The sequence below is a fragment of the Bombina bombina genome, chromosome 3 (genome assembly GCF_027579735.1).
Source record: "Bombina bombina isolate aBomBom1 chromosome 3, aBomBom1.pri, whole genome shotgun sequence".
Classification (NCBI taxonomy): Eukaryota; Metazoa; Chordata; class Amphibia; order Anura; family Bombinatoridae; genus Bombina; species Bombina bombina.
Window position 1 is genome coordinate 1,083,045,536 of NC_069501.1, and position 15,089 is coordinate 1,083,060,624.

Here is a 15,089-nt window from a genome sequence, read left to right on the forward strand (position 1 = left end):
TTGTTTTGACTAGAGGTGTGAACATGTGAAAAATTCAGTTCAGCCAAATCTTTCGTTCCTAATATTCGGCTGCTGTGCTATTTGGTTTTCGTTTCCTTTTAAACTAAATGAATACGGAACATTTGTGGAACATTTACATTTTTTTTCCTTTAAATGAATGTAAACGTTCTTTTGCTACTGGTGGACTGACTCTCCTACTCACAAAGATGGTCACTGCCTTGATCTGATCTTTAGCTATGGATGCACTCTCTTAAACTTCATAAACTCCCCTTTTCCTCTTTCTGATCATCATCTCCTCACTTGCTACTCTCCCTTCTTCTACCCCTCACACCAAGCTTCACAGAAGCGTTTTGTCATAAGATCAGCAACAGTTCGCTAGTTCTCTTGAACCTCTCCTCTCATTCATCTCCTCTTTTTTCTGCCCTGACCAATCTATCTGCCACTATAATTCCACACTTGGGGGCCGAGTCATGCAGCTGTTTCCGCAATAGCCTTTAGGCTCGCCGGAAACAGGAGTTAAGAAGCAGCGGTCTTAAGACCGCTGCTTCTTAACTCATCCGCCCGCCTCTGATTAACACCCCCTGCTAGCTGCCGATTGGCCGCAAATCTGCAGGGGGCGGCATTGCACAAGAAGAGGTTCACCAGAACTGCTTGTGCAATGATAAATGGAGACAGCAATGCATATGCTGTCGGCATTTATCGATGTGCAGCGGACATGATCGCTACAGCAGATCATGTCCGTCCACACTTTCATAAATCAGCCCTTTACATTGGTCCCTGACAATCTGGCCCCTCCTACCATAGCTCGGAAACCACACACTCACCCTCAGCCCTGGCATACTCCTTACTTGCAACATATCATCCCTCCCTACAACTCTCCCTCCTTCTTCTTCTCACACCAAACTTCACAGAAGCATTATGTCATTAGATCAGCAACAGCTTGCTAAGTCCCTCAAACCTCTCCTCTCATCCTTCTCCTCCTTTTCCTGCCCTGAACAATCTATCTGCCACTATAATTCCACCCTTATATCCGTCCTTGACAATCTCCCCACTATTACCATAGCTCGGAAATCACACACTCATCCTCAGCCCTGGCATACTCCTCTGACATGGTACCTACGCAGATGTTCCCGTACTGCTGGGTGGCACTGGAGAAAATCTCAGAGTTCAGCTAACTTTCTTCACTACAAGTTCATCTTGAACTCCTACTACTCTGCCCCTAATCTTTATAAGCAACATTACTTCTCTTCTCTTATCTCCACTCTTTCTTCAAACTGAAAACGTCTGTTCTCCACTTTCAACACTCTTCTCTGCCCACCACCACCTCCTAATACAACTTCTCTTTCAGCTCAAGATTAACAAAATCGATTCCATCAAATACAAAATCAGCTCTCAACATGCTTCCAGCCTCTCACCCCCTCAAAAGTTTGCAATAACCAACACCCACATAGCCATATATTTAGCTCTTTCGCCCCTGTTACTGATGAAGACGTTTCTGCATTTATACTGCGCTCTCACCTTACTACCTGTCCCCTCGACCCCATCCCCTCACAGCTACTCCCCTCCCTCTCTTCTACCTTACCCCTATACTCACACACATTTTCAACCTCTAGCTCAGAACTGGTATATTTCCCTTATCTCTAAAGCATGTACTGGTCACACCTATCCTCCAAGCTTCTTGAAAAGCTAGTACATGCATCTCCTTCCTTGCTAACCCGTCTCACTAACGGTCTTTCTCACAACTCTTCATGGATGTCCTCTCACTACCTTAAGCTAAATCTCTCCAAAAACTGAGCTCCTTATTTTCCCCCCTTCTAAAATCTCCACCCCCATCTCTCTATAGCTGTTGACAACGCCATCATTACCCCTACCCCGCATGCCTGATGTCTTGGGGTCACACTTGACTCAGATATTTCTTTCACTCCTCACATTCAGGCTTTGGCTAAATCTTGCTACTTCCACCTTAAAAACATCTCTAAAATTAGACATTTCCTTACACAAGACACAACTAAGATTTTAATCCACTCTCTCATCCTTGCCCGCCTTGACTACTGCAACTCCGTCCTCTCAGGTCTCCCTAGCCGATGTCTAGCTCCTTTACGATCCATAATGAATGCATCTGCCAGGCTCATCTTACTTACACGTTGCTCTTCATCTGCTGCACCTCTTCCCTTCACTGGCTTCCTCTTGCTTCCAGGACTAAACACAAAACTCTGACTCTGACATACAAAGCCCTCAACTGCACTGCTCCCCTCTATATCTCCAACCATGGGGCCCATTTATCAAGCTCCGAACAGAGTTTGTGGGCACGTGTTTCTGGCGAGTCTTCAGACTCGCCGGAAAACATAATTTATGTAAGAACTTACCTGATAAATTCATTTCTTTCATATTAGCAAGAGTCCATGAGCTAGTGACGTATGGGATATACATTCCTACCAGGAGGGGTAAAGTTTCCCAAACCTCAAAATGCCTATAAATACACCCCTCACCACACCCACAATTCAGTTTAACGAATAGCCAAGAAGTGGGGTGATAAAAAAGTGCGAAAGCATATAAAATAAGGAATTGGAATAATTGTGCTTTATACAAAAATCATAACCACCACAAAAAAAGGGTGGGCCTCATGGACTCTTGCTAATATGAAAGAAATGAATTTATCAGGTAAGTTCTTACATAAATTATGTTTTCTTTCATGTAATTAGCAAGAGTCCATGAGCTAGTGACGTATAGGATAATGATTACCCAAGATGTGGATCTTTCCACACAAGAGTCACTAGAGAGGGAGGGATAAAATAAAGACAGCCAATTCCTGCTGAAAATAATCCACACCCAAAATAAAGTTTAATGAAAAACATAAGCAGAAGATTCAAACTGAAACCGCTGCCTGAAGTACTTTTCTACCAAAAACTGCTTCAGAAGAAGAAAATACATCAAAATGGTAGAATTTAGTAAAAGTATGCAAAGAGGACCAAGTTGCTGCTTTGCAAATCTGATCAATCGAAGCTTCATTCCTAAACGCCCAGGAAGTAGAAACTGACCTAGTAGAATGAGCTGTAATCCTTTGAGGCGGAGTTTTACCCGACTCAACATAAGCAAGATGAATTAAAGATTTCAACCAAGATGCCAAAGAAATGGCAGAAGCTTTCTGGCCTTTTCTAGAACCGGAAAAGATAACAAATAAACTAGAAGTCTTTCGGAAAGACTTAGTAGCTTCAACATAATATTTCAAAGCTCTAACAACATCCAAAGAATGTAACGATTTCTCCTTAGAATTCTTAGGATTAGGACATAATGAAGGAACCACAATTTCTCTACTAATGTTGTTGGAATTCACAACGTTAGGTAAAAATTCAAAAGAAGTTCGCAACACCGCCTTATCCTGATGAAAAATCAGAAAAGGAGACTCACAAGAAAGAGCAGATAATTCAGAGACTCTTCTGGCAGAAGAGATGGCCAAAAGGAACAAAACTTTCCAAGAAAGTAATTTAATGTCCAATGAATGCATGGGTTCAAAAGGAGGAGCTTGAAGAGCCCCTAGAACCAAATTCAAACTCCAAGGAGGAGAAATTGACTTAATGACAGGTTTTATACGAACCAAAGCTTGTACAAAACAATGAATATCAGGAAGATTAGCAATCTTTCTGTGAAAAAGAAAAGAAAGAGCAGAGATTTGTCCTTTCAAGGAACTTGCGGACAAACCTTTATCTAAACCATCCTGAAGAAACTGTAAAATTCTTTGAATTCTAAAAGAATGCCAAGAAAAATGATGAGAAAGACACCAAGAAATATAAGTCTTCCAGACTCTATAATATATCTCTCTGGATACAGATTTACGAGCCTGTAACATAGTATTAATCACAGAGTCAGAGAAACCTCTTTGACTAAGAATCAAGCGTTCAATCTCCATACCTTTAAATTTAAGGATTTGAGATCCTGATGGAAAAAAGGACCTTGCGACAGAAGGTCTGGTCGTAGCGGAAGAGTCCACGGATGGCAAGAGGCCATCTGGACAAGATCCGCATACCAAAACCTGTGAGGCCATGCCGGAGCTACCAGCAGAACAAACGAGCATTCCTTCAGAATCTTGGAGATTACTCTTGGAAGAAGAACTAGAGGCGGAAAGATATAAGCAGGATGATACTTCCAAGGAAGTGATAATGCATCCACTGCTTCCGCCTGAGGATCCCGGGATCTGGACAGATACCTGGGAAGTTTCTTGTTTAGATGAGACGCCATCAGATCTATTTCTGGAAGCTCCCATATTTGAACAATCTGAAGAAATACCTCTGGGTGAAGAGACCATTCGCCCGGATGCAACGTTTGGCGACTGAGATAATCCGCTTCCCAATTGTCTATACCTGGGATATGAACCGCAGGAGCTGGATTCCGCCCAAACCAGAATTCGAGATACTTCTTTCATAGCCAGAGGACTGTGAGTCCCTCCTTGATGATTGATGTATGCCACAGTTGTGACATTGTCTGTCTGAAAACAAATGAACGATTCTCTCTTCAGAAGAGGCCAAGACTGAAGAGCTCTGAAAATTGCACGGAGTTCCAAAATATTGATCGGTAATCTCACCTCCTGAGATTCCCAAACTCCTTGTGCCGTCAGAGATCCCCACACAGCTCCCCAACCTGTGAGACTTGCATCTGTTGAAATTACAGTCCAGGTCGGAAGCACAAAAGAAGCCCCCTGAATTAAACGATGGTGATCTGTCCACCACGTTAGAGAGTGTCGTACAATCGGTTTTAAAGATATTAATTGAGATATCTTTGTGTAATCCCTGCACCATTGATTCAGCATACAGAGCTGAAGAGGTCGCATGTGAAAACGAGCAAAGGGGATCGCGTCCGATGCAGCAGTCATAAGACCTAGAATTTCCATGCATAAGGCTACCGAAGGGAATGATTGTGACTGAAGGTTTCGACAAGCTGAAATCAATTTTAGACGTCTCTTGTCTGTTAAAGACAGAGTCATGGACACTGAATCTATCTGGAAACCCAGAAAGGTTACCCTTGTCTGAGGAATCAATGAACTTTTTGGTAAATTGATCCTCCAACCATGATCTTGAAGAAACAACACAAGTCGATTTGTATGAGATTCTGCTAAATGTAAAGACTGAGCAAGTACCAAGATATCGTCCAAATAAGGAAATACCACAATACCCTGTTCTCTGATTACAGACAGAAGGGCACCGAGAACCTTTGTAAAAATTCTTGGAGCTGTAGCTAGGCCAAACGGCAGAGCCTCAAACTGGTAATGCTTGTCCAGAAAAGAGAATCTCAGGAACTGATAATGATCTGGATGAATCGGAATATGCAGATAAGCATCCTGTAAATCTATTGTGGACATATAATGCCCTTGCTGAACAAAAGGCAAGATAGTCCTTACAGTTACCATTTTGAACGTTGGTATCCTTACATAACGATTCAATATTTTTAGATCCAGAACTGGTCTGAAGGAATTCTCCTTCTTTGGTACAATGAAGAGATTTGAATAAAACCCCATCCCCTGTTCCAGAACTGGAACTGGCATAATTACTCCAGCCAACTCTAGATCTGAAACACAATTCAGAAATGCTTGAGCTTTTACTGGATTTACTGGGACACGGGAAAGAAAAAATCTCTTTGCAGGAGGTCTCATCTTGAAACCAATTCTGTACCCTTCTGAAACAATGTTCTGAATCCAAAGATTGTGAACAGAATTGATCCAAATTTCTTTGAAAAAACGTAACCTGCCCCCTACCAGCTGAGCTGGAATGAGGGCCGCACCTTCATGTGGACTTAGAAGCAGGCTTTGCCTTTCTAGAAGGCTTGGATTTATTCCAGACTGGAGATGGTTTCCAAACTGAAACTGCTCCAGAGGATGAAGGATCAGGCTTTTGTTCTTTGTTGAAACGAAAGGAACGAAAACGATTATTAGCCCTGTTTTTACCCTTAGATTTTTTATCCTGTGGTAAAAAAGTTCCTTTCCCACCAGTAACAGTTGAGATAATGGAATCCAACTGAGAACCAAATAATTTGTTACCCTGGAAAGAAATGGAAAGTAGAGTTGATTTAGAAGCCATATCAGCATTCCAAGTTTTAAGCCATAAAGCTCTTCTAGCTAAAATAGCTAGAGACATAAACCTGACCACAGGAGATTTAAACACCTTATCTAAATGTTTAGAATTAGTATCAAGAGGACCAGAATCCTCTATTTCTAAAGCAATTAGTACTTCTTTAAGTAAAGAACGAATAAATTCCATTTTAAATAAATATGAAGATTTATCAGCATCAATCTCTGAGACAGAATCCTCTGAACCAGAAGAGTCATCAGAATCAGAATGATGATGTTCATTTAAAAATTCATCTGTAGAGAGAGAAGTTTTAAAAGATTTTTTATGTTTACTAGAAGGAGAAATAACAGACATAGCCTTCTTGATGGATTCAGAAACAAAATCTCTTATGTTATCAGGAACATTCTGCACCTTAGATGTTTAGGGAACTGCAACAGGCAATGGTACATTACTAAAGGAAATATTATCTGCTTTAACAAGTTTGTCATGACAATTAATACAAACAACAGCCGGAGGAATAGCTACCAAAAGTTTACAGCAGATACACTTAGCTTTGGTAGTTCCAGCACTAGACAGCGATTTTCCTGACGTATCTTCTGACTCAGATGCAACGTGAGACATCTTGCAATATGTAAGAGAAAAAACAACATATAAAGCAAAATTGATCAAATTCCTTAAATGACAGTTTCAGGAATGGGAAAAAATGCCAATAAACAAGCTTCTAGTAACCAGAAGCAAAGAAAAAATGAGACTGAAATAATGTGGAGACAAAAGCGACGCCCATATTTTTTGGCGCCATATAATCCGCCCAGATTGTTTGGCGCCTAAATGCTTTTTGGCTCCAAAAATGATGCCACATCCGGAACGCCGACATTTTTGGCGCAAAAGGACGTCAAAAAATGACGCAACTTCCGGCGACACGTATGACGCCGGAAACAGAAAATATTTTTTGCGCCAAAAAAGTCCGCGCCAAGAATGACGCAATAAAATGAAGCATTTTCAGCCCCCGCGAGCCTAACAGCCCACAGGGAAAAAAAGTCAAATTTTTAAGGTAAGAAAAAAAGATTGATTCAAACGCATTATCCCAAATATGAAACTGACTGTCTGAAAATAAGGAATGTTGAACATTCTGAGTCAAGGCAAATAAATGTTTGAATACATATATTTAGAACTTTATAAATAAAGTGCCCAACCATAGCTTAGAGTGTCACAGAAAATAAGATTTACTTACCCCAGGACACTCATCTACATGTTTGTAGAAAGCCAAACCAGTACTGAAACGAAAATCAGCAGAGGTAATGGTATATAAATAAGAGTATATCGTCGATCTGAAAAGGGAGGTAAGAGATGAATCTCTACGACCGATAACAGAGAACCTATGAAATAGACCCCGTAGAAGGAGATCACTGCATTCAAATAGGCAATACTCTCCTCACATCCCTCTGACATTCACTGCACGCTGAGAGGAAAACCGGGCTCCAACTTGCTGCGGAGCGCATATCAACGTAGAATCTAGCACAAACTTACTTCACCACCTCCATAGGAGGCAAAGTTTGTAAAACTGATTTGTGGGTGTGGTGAGGGGTGTATTTATAGGCATTTTGAGGTTTGGGAAACTTTACCCCTCCTGGTAGGAATGTATATCCCATACGTCACTAGCTCATGGACTCTTGCTAATTACATGAAAGAAACACCAGTTATGAAGCAGCGGTCCAAAGACCGCTGCTCCATAACCCTGTCCGCCTGCTCTGATGAGTCGGACAGGAATCGCAGGAAATCAACCCAATCAATTATGATCGGGTTGATTGACACCTTCCTGCTGGCGGCCGATTGGCCGTGAGTCAGCAGGGGGCGGCGTTGCACCAGCAGCTCTTGTGAGCTGCTGGTGCAATGTTAAATGAGGAGAGCGTATTGCTCTCCGCATTCAGCAAGGTCTTGCGGACCTGATCCGCACTGTCAGATCAGGTCCGCAAGACCTTTGATAAATAGGCCCCCATATCTCCAGATACTCTTCCTCCCATCCCCTTTGCTCACAACCTCCTACTCCCCTCCTCTCTTGTTACCTCCTCACATTCCCGTTTACAGGACTTCTCCAGACTGGCTCCCATCTTGTGGAACTCTCTGCCTCGCTCCAAAAGACTCTCCCCTAGTTTTGAAAACTTTAAGCACTCCTTAAAGTCTCTTCTGTTCAGGGATGCATAAAACCTACACTAAACTTTCCTAATAATAGTTTCTCTCCTCTTTTGCTATCTGCCATGAACCCCCTTAGAATGTAAGCCTAAGAACCTTCACAAGTGCTGATTACATCAGTGCGACTCTAGGCAGGGCCCTCTACCCATTTGATCCCTATAATTGCTACTTTGTATGCCGCATATGTTTATAGCGCTGCAGAATCTGTTAGCGCTCAACAAATAATCGATAATAATAATAATACTGGTGAAAAAGTTCAAAAGTTCACATGTAGCATTAAGTACTTACCTTTAGTGCGCTAGAGAGCTGCGCTAATCCAGACCCTTTTTCAGAGCCCCAGGCCTGTTAATAGGAGGCTTAGAGCGAAATCACCTATTACCATGGTCCTGGGCTCTGTGGAAAAGGATCGGTTTAGGGTAGTTCTCCAGTACGCTATAGGTAAGTGCATTCATTCAGATATTCATTTTGTGAAAACAAAACAAAAATCTGTGTTTCGTTAACGAATCGGCATTTGTAACGAAACAAATGCACATGTTTAGTTTTGACAGACATATCACTTCACTAACTTTTATTAAAACAATCAAATATGAATTCTTTTATTTATATACTATGTCCCAATACAAATATGACTCCATTTTTATAAAGAACCATATAGATTTATGAAACCATTTACTTTATAAAGAAATAATCCAGTGTGCTAAAGACGGTCAATGTATAAAGTGCTGTTTCTGCAGAATACTGCTACGCACAGAATGATTGAGACAATTCTTAGCTAGATAATTAAAAGGGGAGTTACTTCTAGCAAGATTCCTAAATATGCTTTGAGAGTAATGGCACAAATTACAGACAGAAAGTGGACATCAGATTATTTCAACCAAGGACATATTGCTAGGTTCCAAAATGATCAGGAGCTAGAACCCAAAGCAAAATAGTAGGACTGTGACTAAATATAACAATACCTGGTCCTTTATTTTGTTTAGTTTCCCAGTGATCTTTAGGTAAACTATCTATAATTTTATAAACTGAAATTAGTTGTAATCTTTAGGTGTCAGATATATTCACATCAAAATGTACATTATTTGATTCACACTTGGACTGTGCATTAGTAACACAATGCTGGCAGATGCTTATGGTTTCAGCCCCCTGAAATGTCACTATTTAAACCAGGGGTCACCAACCTTTCGGACCTCAGGGTCTTAAACCATACAGAGCCTGGGAATGGAAAACTGGAATGCTGAAATTTTCAAGCACAACCATTTCTATTCATGACCCTAAGAAAAGTAAAGAGATATTGTGCCTCACACAGTAGCTGACATGTTGCATCCAGCAGGACCAGCACTAATGCTAGCAAGAGTAATTTAGAAGACCAAATGGGACTAGAGAGTTCTGATTGGATGATCCTTGTTGTATAGAACTTAGATGCTAGCGCTGCCTTCTGTCCTGTGCTGCCACAGACATCACAGTTGTGTCTATAGCTCCCTCATATCATATACACCTTCCATAGCTTCTATTCTTCAATACATTATATACCCACCATTCACTGATATCTTCTGATCAGTCTCTCCGCTCTCATAGTTCATCACAACGAATTCACTGTCCAGTGTTTTCTTTGTATCATCTTCTGAGAAGTCATAAACATATTAAAATAGCATATTAATATGATTATTAATATGTACTGTGAGATTAAAAACTTGCATAATTTTTTCATATTGTGTTGACAAGGTATTAACCACTTGATGAGAATATTAATCTTATCTCCATTGATTGGCCAGTTAGCATAAGCGTTTTCACTCACAGAAAATGGGAACCAGTTTGGGTGTGAAAGGGCCCTTTCCCAAGCATTTTGTAAGACCTGCTGGTAAGATGCACATCTAAATAAACAGAATGCATTATACATTGCAGTTTGTTCATGATAGTGTTCCCTTGTAGACAAGGGAAGCCTTAATTATTGTGCGACCGCAAATGGTCTATGGGAACTGTGTGTTCCCAATAAATAGATATGTATACTGCGCTACTTACTCCCTTTGCTGCGCTGCAGCCTATAGACGCATGCTCACGTGATTGCAATGCTTCCCAGCAATGCAAAAGCGAGCTCGCGTTCCCAATGCTGTTAACTTGTAATACAAGCTCACATTAGCGTGCGCTGGTATTACTAAGTGGAGCGCAAATATCGCTTTCTTAAAAGCAATATTTAGCACTCCACTTGTAATCTGGCCCGAAACAAATGCTAGATTGAATGATGCATTCAAAGAAAAGATTAGTCTGAGAATAACATGTAGATGTATGTTTTAAAGTTTTATTAGCTATTGAAATATTGACAAAATAAGTGTAAAGTTCTAGGGGCATATTTATGATTGTACGAGCGGACATGATCCAAAATAGCAGGTCATGTCCGCTGCACATTGATAAATGCAGACAGCATACGCTCTTGGCATTTATCATTGCTACAGCAGTTTTTGTGAACTGCTGGTGCAATACCACCCCCTGCAGATTTGCGGCCAATAGGCCGCTAGCTGGGGGTGATTTCTGTCCCCTGCCTCACAGCAGGCAGACAGGTTTTGGAGCAGCAGTCTTCTGTTTCCGGCTAGCCTGAAGGCTCGCCGGAAACACGGAGCATCAAGCTCCGTACGGAGCTTGATATATATGCCCCTTAGTGTCTATAAAACAATGGGAGCTGCCATGTTGTAACTTAGGTTACCGGACAGTTATAAATAGGTCCCTAAAGTGTGCAGGCAATGACTGCGTGAAATAAAACAGTGTTGTTCATTTCCATTTTTAACAGGAACAGAATGGAAATACAGGAAAAGGGGACAAATAAATAATAAAGTATATTGTAGAGTTTTTATATACAGGTGGCCCTCGTTTTACAACGGTTCAATTTACACCGTTTCAGAATAACAACCTTTTTTTCCAGTCATGTGACTGCTAATGAAAAGCATTGAGAAGCAGTGCATTTATTAAAATAGCCAGTAGGTGGAGCTGTCCGCTTGTGTTGCAGCAAAGTCAATCAAGCTGAAATGAATCAGTTTAACCAGACCTGAGCTATTGAGCAGATTTCAAAGGAACAAGATCTTCCTGTCTATAAATCAGTCCAGATTGGAATGCATAGAAAGAACTGTTTGCAGAAAAATGCAAGTGAAGTCTGTGTTGTGTGATTATTTTATTAGGTTTATAATGCTGTTTATCAAATGTTTTTGTTCATTTAACTTAGTTAAATTATATATTCTGTATTGTGTGATTATTTTATTAGGTTTATAATGCTGTTTAGCATTTAAAGTCTTCATTTCAAATCTTTAAAAATAATGTATTATGTGTTACTTATGACAATTTTGAGAGGGGCCTGGAACCTATCTCCCTCCCTTCCCATTGACTTACATTATTAACTGGGTTTCAATTTACAACGGTTTCGATTTACAACCATTCCTTCTGGAACCTAACCCCGGCGTAAACTGAGGGCTACCTGTATATATATATATATATATATATATATATATATATATATATATATATATACGATATATATGTATTACCATCTCAAAGTGTTTAATGTCCCTTTAAAAAAGGGCACTTATGTTATGTAACTTGCACACATATTAAAAGTTGAAAGTAAAATGCCAATGCGCGAGCGCAATTGCATTTTATGCTTGTCCGTTAGCGCACCTGAGGACCTCACATAAAGGATCAGGAGTTAAAAAAGTTGCACTAAAATAAACATTTACATTACACTCATATAAACGCTATCTGATAAATAAAATATTCACATAACTATATTTTAAAAAAGTTATAAGGATTCAAAAGTATATGGTATATGAAAAGGTGTTTGATTGGAAAGGGCTATAAAATATATGCATACATAAAATAGTTATATGTATATATATATATATACATATATATATATATATATATATATATATATATATATATATATAATGTATATGTGTATATACATGTGTATTTATGTATTTATATGTGTATATATGTATATACATACACATATACATATAAAAACACAAATATACACACGTATATACATATATACACACACACACACACATATATATATATATACACATATATATATATATATATATATATATATATACTGTATATATATATATATATATATATATATATATATATATACACACTTTGCAGCCCTTTCAAGTCAAATAACTAAAAACATGAAATATTTTTATTCAGTATTAATATTAAATAAAGTGCTTTAGTGTGTATATGCTGTACATATTTTAGATTCCAATGTTCTTCATATAGGGGAAAATACTCTAAGTATTTTTAAATAGATATTCCTATACATACATATATATATATATATATATATATATATATATATATATATATATATATATATATATATATAGCTAGAAGTCAATGAGAAAGGCACTCCATATAAAATGTGGCAACTTCCAGGGTGCACTTCGAGGAGATCATCGAGTATATATGTAGGAAAAAAGGCACTCACTGGTTCAGAGTAAAAAATAACATTTAATAGTTTAAGTTAAAAATGCATGACGTTTCGGAGGCATTCCACCCCCTTTATCAAATGCAAAATACAGACAGTTTGAATGTACAAAAAACGATATATATATATACATATACTGTATATCTGTATATATCTATACCTATATATATACATGTATATATAGTATATATTTATATATACTGTACATAATTTAGAAAAAATCAATCTGATATATATTGAAATATATATTTAAAAATAAAAAGAACATTTTCTTCTTTGCAGAGAAGAAGTCTGCACGGACAAAATATCTGAAGCCTTGAACCCGTAAGTGTTAAAAGTTTACTTCTGGCGTTGTTTGCGTATGAGGGAAAGCGCTAAATAGCGCACCACTTGTAATCTGGCCCTATGTTTTTCTTTATAGTTTTAAACAATATCTTATTTAAATAATTATTTATTCTTTAATAGTTAAATTATAATATTTTACAATTTGATATATTTTAAGTTACAGCACAAAAAAATATATGTCATAGGAAAAACCCTATCTATAGGACGAAATACAATCATCTCTTATGAGAAAACTGTAAACAAATCATATGAATACTTATACATTCCATTTTTCATAGTATTTTTTACAGCATAAACATGATGGTTTTTAAAGATTTTTCATAACAGATATTATTTGTTTAGATGTACATATATTTTTTATATAATGGTCATATATTTTCCTAAAAACTAACGGCTAGATTACGAGTTTTGCGTTATGAGCGGCTCAGTACTAACTTGCAAGTTATTTCCACCACTCACCTCCCTATAGCGCTGCTATTACAGGTTTGCAAAAACCCTGCGTTAGCAGGCAATATGTCAGTGTTGAGCTCCATTGAGATCCATACCGCACCCAAATACCAGCGCTGTTTTGAACTGATTTTACGTGCTCGTGCATGATTTCCCTATAGACATCAATGGGGGGAGCCGGCTAAAAAAATGCCTAACACCTGCAATAAAGGAGCGTAAAGCTCCGTAACGCAGCCCCATTGATTTCTATGGGGAAAGAAAATTTATGTTTACACCTAACACCATAACATAAACCCCGAGTCTAAACACACCTAATCTACCGCCCCCGACATTGCTGACACCTACATTACACTTATTAACCCCTAATCTGCCGCCCCCGACATCGCTGCCACCTACATTACACTTATTAACCCCTAATCTTCCGCCCGACATCGCTGCCACCCACATTACACTTATTAACCCCTAATTTGCCGCCCCCGATGTCGCCACCACCTACATAAATTTATTAACCCCTAATATGCCGCCCCCAACGTCGCCGCCACTATACTAAAGTTATTAACCCCTAAACCTAAACCTAAGTCTAACCCTAACACCCACTAACTTTAATATAATTAAAAGAAATCTAAATAAAACTTACTATCATTACCTAACTAATTCCTATTTAAAACTAAATACCTATAAAATAAACCCTAAGCTAGCTACAATATAACTAATAGTTACATTGTAGCTATCTTCGGTTTTATTTTTATTTTACAGGTAAGTTTTTATTTATTTTAACTAGGTAGACTAGTTAGTAAATAGTTATTAACTATTTACTAGCTACCTAGTTAAAATAAATACATATTTACCTGTAAAATAAAACCTAACCTGTCTTACACTAACACCTAACCTTACACTACAATTAAATAATAAATTACATTAATTAAATACAATTAACTAAATTACAAAAAAACAAACAAACACTAAATTACACAAAATAAAAAAGAAATTATCAAATATTTAAACTAATTACACCTAATCTAATAGCCCTAACAAAATAAAAAAGCCCCCCCCCAAAAAAAATAAAAAAATAAAAAAAAAACCTAGCCTAAACTGCCAATAGTCCTTAAAAGGGCTTTTGCGGGGCATTGCCCCAAAGAAATCATCTCTTTTACCTCTAAAAAAAAAATACAAACAACCCCCCCCAACAGTAAAACCCACCACCCACACAACCAACCCCCCCCCAAATAAAATCCTATCTATAAAACCTAAGCTCCCCATTGCCCTGAAAAGGGCATTTGGATGGGCATTGTCCTTAAAAGGGCATTTAGCTCCTTTTCCTTGCCCAAAACCCTAAGCTAAAAATAAAATCCACCCAATAAACCCTTAAAAAAACCTAACACTAACCCCCGAAGATCCACTTTCAGTTTTTGAAGACCGGACATCCATCTTCAACGAAGCCAAGAGAAGTCTTCATCCAAGCGGCATGAAGTCCTCAACGAAGCCAGGAGAAGTCTTCATCCCAATACAATGCGAGCTTAATCCTATTGTCTGATTGCATCAGCCAATAGAATATTTTCAACTTTAAT

General features: G+C 38.5%; 1 protein-coding gene across 1 annotated transcript in view; it reads right to left on the minus strand.

Moving 5' to 3' along the window:
* Positions 1-15,089, minus strand: part of LOC128652625 (guanylate cyclase soluble subunit beta-2-like) — a 120,335-nt gene that overhangs the window by 268 nt on the left and 104,978 nt on the right. Inside the window, exon 15 of the mRNA XM_053705557.1 lies at positions 9,784-9,870. Coding sequence (XP_053561532.1) covers positions 9,784-9,870 — 87 coding nt within the window. The remainder of the gene's footprint in view (positions 1-9,783; positions 9,871-15,089) is intronic.